The following is an 8,686-nucleotide window of genomic DNA, read 5'->3' on the forward strand; positions in this document are numbered from 1 at the left end:
AATTAACTTTTCCAAACAGATTTTGGATCATTCATTCTCCATCCGCCGTTACAAAACTACCAAGTTTAGATACAAGCTGCCATAGCGCCAGATAGGTAGGCAACATCTGGCCCGCAGTGCACGCGCGTACTGCGGTGTGGCCTACCCCGAGTCTCGCAGGCGCCCAGCTCCCGTAATTTGCCGTATCGATTTGAGGAAAAACGGACGTACTTTTTGAACAAGCAGAGGTATCAAATTTATTTTTACAAACCTCTTTTGCCACCAGTGTCCAATTCTTCATATGCTTTGTCAGGGCTTTGACAAAAGCGTCCATTTCGTCAACGCTCCACAGTTCGGTGATGCCATAATCATAAGAAAGTAGAGAATGCTCAGGCGGGAGAACCGGGCTTCGCTGCATGAGCTGCACCATGGCCTCCTGAATGTCGCCGTCGCACATGTGGAGCAGGTGTAGAGCGTACTCCTGGTTGCGGCCACCCCAAGGGATCGCGTCGCAACAGGCGAAGTCCAAGTATGCGTCCACTGCAAGGTGTGAAACGGTAAGATAGACACACGACTCGACTCCAGCCTCCCCACGCGTTTCCCAAACGTCCCGCTCACCCTCAGAATCCGTGCACTTATCCACCGCACCCGGCTCCCACAGCAGGTAGTTATGGCTGCTGGCTGGTTCGTCGGACCACGAGTAGGGCCTCTTGTCGCAGGGCGGGATGGCGCACTGGAAGCGCGCGCCAACGTTCACGTGCGGGAAACTGTCCGACTCGGGAGCCGAGATGGCCATGGCGTCGCAGCTGTCCTCGCCGTCCGCCGTGGTGGACGAGCAGTGCCAGGACGACCCCGCGTGTGCGATGAGGCCGGGGCCCGCACGGTTGGGGTCCAGCATGGGCGCGGGGGTGAACGGCATGCTCGCCGAGCAGATGGCCTCCCGGCGGCAGCTCCTCAGGCGCGACTTGTAGGCCGGGTAGGGCCGCGTGAGCCGGGGCCGCTTGGCGCGCGGCGCGCACAGGGGCTGGCCGCTGGGGGGCGCCGCGGGGCTGCTCTGGCTGAGCGGGCTGTCCGGCACACTGAGGGCAGAGGACGGCGCACTATAGGTCATCACTCACCCGAATACAGACCCGACAAGTGGCTGAAAAACACCCGTGGGATTTGGCAGTTATATTGTCCCGCGCGGCTGGTTTAGAGAGCTACCGCATTGTCCCTTGCCATGGCGCCTTACGCGGCCCCGAGATAAGCAACCTGCTCACGCTCGTGCACGCAGTACAGTATAACTACGAAATTCGACAGGGGTTCCAGCAATCGGCTGCAGAAATGTTGTCTCAAATAAACTTACATCGGAGGACCAAGGAAAACTTCATCGTCCATATCTTCTGACTTATAATACTGAGGCATCATTTGGTAGGTGGAGGTATTTAAAGCCCCTGCATTGGCAGTTTGAACATCCGTCGTGTTGAAGTTGGATGCGGTGTCGAGGTTGCTGTGTTTAGGCTTGGTATTCCGGCTACTTAATTTCTGCACAATCGCTGTTGGCGCTTGGATTAAATGCAATTCTCCTCCTCTCTCCACGAGGACGCTTCCCAAAACAGTTAATGATCTGATAAAAGAAAAGAAAGTTAAGAATCAATCCAGAAACAAGCGATCGATTTAAATGACACCATTCGACAGCAAGAGAAAAACAAACTAACAAGCATTGATTAAAACGCAAAAATTACGCTTTGTAAGAAGCTGACACTTTCACGAATATGGCATTGTTTGGGATTTGACAAGCATTCTGTCGAGTGTACCCACCCAAGGTCTATCTTCTTCCTGGTGATATCCTTAATCGTCGAAGACAGAAGCGGATCCTCGGAGTGAATAAGCAGTTGATGTGGCTCCGAGCCGTCGCTCTGCGGAGACAGCGGCAGGAACGATGTCAGGGGTGACGGGGGAGCCGGGGGCGGCGAGTTGGTGTTGGACGCGTTCACCGAGGGCGGTGGCGTAGGGAAGGAACTATTTGCATAGTTGTGGTGTTGGAGGACGGTGGCGGTAGCGACCGAGTCGGAGGACATCGATAGCTGAACCACAAGATAAGATAAGTAGGATAAATAAAATAAATAAATGTAGATGGATAGATCAAAAGGATGCTACTTTTTTATTGCCCCCAAAACGAGGAAAACTGTCAATCTGTCCTTACCTTCCTGAAGGCTTGCTCGTGCTGGTCCACGTGCCGGCGGGCTGTCGGCGGGCAGCTAGTCGTGGTGGTGGTCGTGGTGGGCGGTGAGGACGTCGAGGACACGGCACTGTCTCTGCCTGCGAGCAGCGCCACCCTGCCGATGGTACCGCCTCGCTTCTGGATGATCTTCTCCTCGATCAGCTGTCTCACCGACACGCTCGCCGTCTGCAGTGGCGGCCCCGTCGACTCGCGCTTGTCGGAGCGCTTCGATTCAGATTCCTGAGGAGAGGCGTAGAGTTTAAAACGACCCTCGTACTAAAAACAAACCAAAAAAATCGTGAATTGGTAAAAAATGTTGCCTACTTTTTTGAAATAGCCCCCGTGAAGGCGCATATGCCCATTCAGTGCAGGAATGTTCTTGAAGCGCCTGTTGCACAGGTTGCAGGCTACAGGCTTGCTCTGGTTGTTGGCGGCGTCAGCTGCGGCCTTCGCGTTCTTCTTCGCGTCATCATGGCTGGCGGGATTCTGAGCCCGAGAGGTCTGGCCGGAATTGTTGTTCTGCAAAAGTACATGCGCGTTTAAACCCAAGTCAAGAGAGCAACAAGAACAGAACAATAAATAAAGTTGTGACTATGTGGGTGTATCACACCAGAACTTGTCCTGACTTCCAATTTTTATACAATAGCGGTGAAGTCAAGGTGGAGGGTAATGACTATGGTTTAGTGTTGCATGAGTACACTGATCAGTAAAAAATAATACTCCTACTGTTTTTACAATCTAATAGTGAATTAAAAATAATGAGCCAAAAACGCGACGGACGTCAAAGTCAGATAAAATCATTATCTCGTGCACGGTACTGGCAAAACTGAAAAACGAAATGTACATGGGCCACCAGCTTAGCTCACCTGAGCTTCTCGCACACTGCCCAGGTGAGCGGTGCTGCTGACTTTGCAGCTGGATATTCCGGAACTACAGGCGGTGTTGGTGCTTGTTTTGGTGCTTCCTTTGGAGGTGATAACAACTGGAGCTGATGAGGATTTGGTTGAGGTAAGGGTCAAGGCAAGAGTGCTGGCTGTGGTGGTGACGGTTGTCGTGGTGGTGGGGGTGCTCACAGGTGCGCAATTCGACGTGCTAGCAGCGGGCATTTCGTGGGTCAAACCGGATTTCGACTGTTGCTTCTTCTGGTGCAAGGGGAAGGTCCGCACTGGCTGCTTTAGCGCGCCGACAAAATCTTTCGCTTCCACCGAATTTCTGAACACGTCAGTCTGGTGTTCGGCAGGTGCCTGTAGACGAAGTTGACCGATCAGATCCTCATAGTTCGACAGTCGGAACACGAGACGTCCTCTAGCGTCACGCCAGTCACTTACCTGCTGAGATCTTTTCTGAGGTAGCTCGGCCACCAGGGCGCCCTTCATGGACACCTGGGACTGCATGGGCACGAGCTGGACTTGCTGCACCGCGTGGAACTGGGACTGGAACGCCTCCAGCGCCGCCGCGTCCTGCTGGCACTGCATCGTGCCGGCCCCACCGGACGCCAGCAGCAGGGTAGGCGACTGCGGCAGGTGGCTTTTAATGTGGCCCGAGCTGTGGCCCACAATCGGGGCCGAGATCTGCATGGTCTGGCCCGACGTGGACGTGACCGTCATGTGGGACCACGACACAGGGGGGAGCATCTTCACCGCCTGCTCCGCGGCCTGCTCCGTCGCGACCGGCTTGTCGGGCTGGGCAAGCTGCGGCCGCACCCCCACCACGCTGGACTGGGCGGCCGGAGACTGGATACCCACGGCCATGCTGGTCGAGGTCTTGATCAGCATGGGCTGGCTCAAGCCCTGAGCCACCTGCTGCTGCGGCGTGGGCGACAAGAAGCTGGACACAAAGTTGGTGGAGAGCACCTCGCCCTGGACCTGCGGGGGCGAGGCGAGAGCCGCCTGGGGAACGGGGCTCTGTGGAATGGACTGATCAAGCAGTAAACTAAACTGCGTCGTCTGCTGAGGTGCGACCTGCGCGCTCTGCAGTTGGTTGGCCGCCAGCGGCTTAGATGAGACCACCCTCGCCGTGAGGAGCTGTGGCCTCACTGAGGGAATGGTGATGGGGGAGGGGTTGGACAGCTGTGGTATCCTGAGGGGCGAGGGTTGGTTCCCGGCCACCGACACCAGGACCCCGGACACCCCGGGACTCGGCGTCGAACAGGTGAAGGTGACGGGCGACGGTAGCGCGGGGCTGGGCAGCGGCGAGGGCAGCGGCGAGGGCAGCGGCGAGGCTTGCGACGACGACACGCAGGGCGCCGGGACGGAGGGGATGACAAGGGGCGCCACGGAGCCGGCCGCGAGTCCGCCCGCGGACCCACCGGCCGTCGGCAGCGACACTCCGAGCAGCTGCTGCCGCGGCGCCGCCTCCCCCAGGACGGAGCCGCAGATTTGTGACAGCGCGGCTGTCAATACTTTGGGACTCGCCGCGTCCCCCGCGCCGTCGGGCGCCACATTGCTTCTGTTCGGCGACAGAGTGGCGCTCGCCGCCGGCGTGGCCCCCAGCGCCCCGCCGCTGGACGTGACGGGCGGCGGGCAGCTGCCCTCCTCGTTGGCCAGCGGGCCGCAGCTGTCCCCGCTCTCCCCGGCCGCCGACAGCAGGCTGAGGATGGTCTTGGAGTTCCGCCGCCGCACCTCCTTCTCCTTCTCCTTCTCGGCACCCTTGTCCTTGAGGGCCGGAAGACCCTTGAGGTGGTGGTGGTTCTCCTCGTGCCGACGGAGCGACCGCGCGTCGCAATAGCTCTTGCTGCAGCCCTCCAGCATGCACTCGTAGGGCTTCTTGTTGCGGTGTGTCAGCATGTGGCCGTTCCTGGAACCGAACAGAACCGGCTGTTGAAGGGGTAGGGCCGAGGGTGAGCAGGAGGGGGTGGCACCCGGGAGATACTCACAAGTGGTCCTGCCGCTTGAAGGCCTTGCAGCAGACACTACAAACGTAACGCCGCTCGTCGCTGTGGGTGAGCTTGTGCTTGGCCAGCGCGGAGGCGTTGCTGAACACCTTGGAGCACACCTGCAAAAAGCGAAGCGGTTATACGGACACGCATGTTAATCCGCCATCATCACTCAAGTCTACAAAAACAAAAAGAAAGAACTACATTGCAATTTTTCAGTCAGTTCCAATGCCTCCAGTCCCAACAATTATTTACGTCCAGCCAAGTTGTCTAGTCTTAACAGACGGCTTTCAATCATCTCCAGTCTTCCACACAGGGACCTCTACATATTTATGGCCCCAGAGTCAACCCCGTAGAGTTGTGACAATGGTCACATCCTGAAATCAAGTAACCTGCAGTCACCTCCAGTTTCGCTTCCAGTCAGCTACAATTCATTTCGGCACATACAATCATCGTGTACCAGGTGTACCAGAGCACAGCACAGCCAGCGATTTACAATTAACTACAACCAATCAAATCTGTTGCAGTCTTGGGACGTGACTTTGGAGCGTTGGGTACACGCGTTGGTGCTCGACGGCCTTAAGCCCCAAGGGGACTAAGAGGAAGAATAGGGGTCTAGGGTGGTGGGGAGGAGCATCCATCAGCGAAATCAAGTCAGCACGCCCGACTGTAATCAGATATATTGACCCGCGAGGAAAAACTGCTTCTCACCCGGGAATAACGCGCCTCGGCTCACGCTCACGAGACAATCGATTTACCCATCAACCCCACCCCACCCGCAAAACCACCCGCCCCGCACTCCACATCGGACCCCTCGCTGCTCCCCGTAAACATTGGTTCGAGAAAAAAGTGCGGAAGTGAATGAAAAAGAGTTGCGATTTATGACGGAACTTCCTTTCAGTCAGCGGCGCCGGAGGCCCCCCGGCGGGGACATCCCACCCCTCCCGCCGCGCTGACTGACAGACGGCGCCATACATCAGGGGCGCGCGCTGCCGCGCTGCCGGCGCTGCCTACCTGGCACTGCTGGGGGCCCAGCCTGCTGGGGGACACGGCCCGGGAGCGCTGCTGCTGCTGCTGCTGTTGCTGCTGCCGGCCCGCACCGCAGCAGGTGCCGGCCACGCCGCCCGACGTGCTGCCGCTGAAGTTGGTCGTGCCGCTGCAGCCGCTCGTGCCGCTGCAGCAGCTGCTGCTACTGCTGCTGCTGCTTCCCGCCGACAGCTGCGTCGAGTCCTGGCTGCTGCCCACTGGAGAGTAGAGGAATACCAAGCATTAATGGTGATTAATCATTAAAATTCACTTGGGCATTTCTTTCAACCTGTCCATATTTTTGTAGTCTGTGAACGCAGGTTGGGAGGTGTCCTACCCGATCCACACATTTGTGTTTGTACTTCAGTATGTACCGTCTGCAGGCGTGCGCGCTATCGCCTGAAACAAGTCGCCTAAGAGCCCCGGGCAGAAGGCAATATAGGCAACCCGCCCGGGCGGGCGCATCGCCTGCCCTGCGGTGCAGCATAACTGGAAAGAGGAGGAAAGCAGGGCGCCCGCGTTGGGGCACCCTGCGGCACAGTGGTTTATCATCGAGCGAGAGGTGTCTCCTCTTTTACATAACTCGAGGAAGCCGACAGTTCTGTCGGGGTGGTACAGCGCAGCGTGGGCCACACCGCGCGGCCGCGGAAGAAACGGCGGCGGCGTTCAGCGTTCCATGACGCGCGTGCCAACGCCAGCGAGCGGCGGCGGCGGCGGCCTATCTCTCGTTTCACATCTCGGCTGCGCCAGGCAATATAACTCCCCCATCTTCATCTCGGAGCCGGGCCGCGCCGCCGGCCGCGCAGGTCGTAACAATGAACCCCAACAGGTCGGCCCGCCCCGCGGCTCGTCCTTTGCGTTGGCCTATACCGGGCTGCGAGCCCTGCAGGGCACCAATTAAATACGGCCCGGGCTTAATGTTGTTTTCGCGCGGGGCGGCGTGCGGCGGGACACAATGCAGTCGTGTGCGCGCCGGGCCCCGCGCCGGGCCTCGCAGTCCCCACGCCGGGCCCTCTTGGCGCCCTGGCCGCGCCCGCCCGTCCGGGGCACATATCCAACAGACACGCGTTACGTCACTCAGCGCCATGAGCCACGGCCGGCAGCAGGCTGAGCCATGTGGGCCGTGAGGCGCCCCTTTCTTACCCTGCTGGCAAATGTTTCGAATTTGGAAAAAAATGAGATGGTAATCGGGTAAGGCGTGACCGCCCTTCCCGAGGACAAGACGGTTGGAAAATCCGTGAAAAGGATTTTGTGTCGCGACATGTGTGTATAAGATTTAAGTATCCTTGCCACAGTACTGCCCCCTCCTTGACGCCACGGCTTATGGCCCACCTTCATTGCCTTATTGAAAATTGAAACTAGATAACTAGAGACACCCTTTCTTCCCGATTGCTGACAAAAGTGGGCCCAGAGCGCAAACTTGTGTACACGGACAATAGAAAAGAAAGAAGTGAAGAGGGACAAAATATGATCTCTGGTCCGCAGGTGTCGGTATTTGAACCCGATACCGCCAGGAGAGTCGGCGCGATGGGGCGGGGCGGAGGGGGCAGAATAATGGCCGTGTGCTGGCGAGGGGCCAGGCTTTATTCCGAGACTGCGGGTAGATGACTCAATTGTACTGCGACAAAAACGAAGGTCACTGCTGGTTTGCACTGCCGCTTTTGCACTGCCCCTCCCGTGCACCACCGTGCACCACCCGTGCTCCGCCCCGAGCACCGCCCTCTGCGCGCGCTGGTGGCCACGCGGACACGGGGAGGAGGAAGGAGAAGTGAACAAAGTGGGTCGCTCGCCCTCGCCGCGAGCGGAGCACAGCCAGCACAGCCGCCACGGCGAGGGCGCGGTCGACAAGAAACCTAGAAGGGCAGCTCTACATGTCGTCCACTCCCCCTGCGCTGCGCCGCTGGCAGCCGCCGGACACCGCCGCCGCCGCTGGCGCCGCCAGAACCAGAAACTTTTAATCACACCCGCCGAGCGGGACAGAAGAACAGGCGTTGTAAAAAAATAAAAAATAACAAAACAAAGACGACAAAGAAAAAGACATGGGCGAATAATAATTTTGCCAGGGCACTTTCGAGTGGCGGCTTTGCGGCGTCGCCGGCGACGCTTCACGCGGATGTTTTGCTGCGCCTGCCGGGCGGCGCTTGCAGCAGCTGCGGAGGCGCTAAGCTCTATTTATTCGAGCGGGCCGGGTAGGGACGCTGCTGCTGCTGGTGTACCATTCGCGCCGCGCGGGACTTCACCGGCATATAACCTTATTGCCCAATTACATCGACTCAAACACATCTGCTACACAATGTCACCCCCGTCACTTCACCCGCACCCAACCTCCACCATTAATTTTGAAGTGACGACACACATTCCACTGGCCCCACCGCCGGTGGGGGGGTCCCCCGTCCACCACCCCTCCCCCCCGATCTCGCTCCCTCGGCCCCGCGATTCACCGAAGCTCGCAACACAACCCAATCACCCTAATAGCCCCTTACACATCAAAGGACGATGAAATTGCCCCAAGCTGATGGGAAACCTGAACGTTCGGCAAAGGGAGATGGACCATGACCATGGAGAGCGTGGGTGTAGGGCCAGGGGGTGACGAGGAGGTCGGG

The 8,686-nt window shown here is 58.3% G+C and overlaps 1 protein-coding gene across 4 annotated transcripts in view; it reads right to left on the reverse strand.

The window, feature by feature from the left end:
* Nucleotides 1–8: 8 nt before the first annotated feature.
* LOC113207805 (mucin-19) overlaps nucleotides 9–8,686 on the reverse strand; it is a 41,223-nt gene continuing 32,545 nt past the window's right edge. For 3 of the 4 annotated variants that reach the window (XM_052267157.1, XM_052267155.1, XM_052267154.1), the window contains exons 3-12: nucleotides 6,072–6,301; nucleotides 5,058–5,176; nucleotides 3,511–4,978; nucleotides 3,049–3,426; nucleotides 2,507–2,701; nucleotides 2,165–2,422; nucleotides 1,780–2,045; nucleotides 1,325–1,585; nucleotides 598–1,058; nucleotides 9–519 (exon numbers count right to left, since the gene is read on the reverse strand). In XM_052267157.1, the coding sequence (XP_052123117.1) occupies nucleotides 32–519; nucleotides 598–1,058; nucleotides 1,325–1,585; nucleotides 1,780–2,045; nucleotides 2,165–2,422; nucleotides 2,507–2,701; nucleotides 3,049–3,426; nucleotides 3,511–4,978; nucleotides 5,058–5,176; nucleotides 6,072–6,301 (4,124 nt within the window). In that variant the 3' untranslated portion in view covers nucleotides 9–31. The remainder of the gene's footprint in view (nucleotides 520–597; nucleotides 1,059–1,324; nucleotides 1,586–1,779; nucleotides 2,046–2,164; nucleotides 2,423–2,506; nucleotides 2,702–3,048; nucleotides 3,427–3,510; nucleotides 4,979–5,057; nucleotides 5,177–6,071; nucleotides 6,302–8,686) is intronic. The other variant, XM_052267156.1, reaches the window with a different exon arrangement.

Source organism: Frankliniella occidentalis, unplaced genomic scaffold (genome assembly GCF_000697945.3).
Source record: "Frankliniella occidentalis isolate FOCC.00 unplaced genomic scaffold, Focc_3.1 Scaffold47, whole genome shotgun sequence".
NCBI classification, from domain to species: domain Eukaryota; kingdom Metazoa; phylum Arthropoda; class Insecta; order Thysanoptera; family Thripidae; genus Frankliniella; species Frankliniella occidentalis.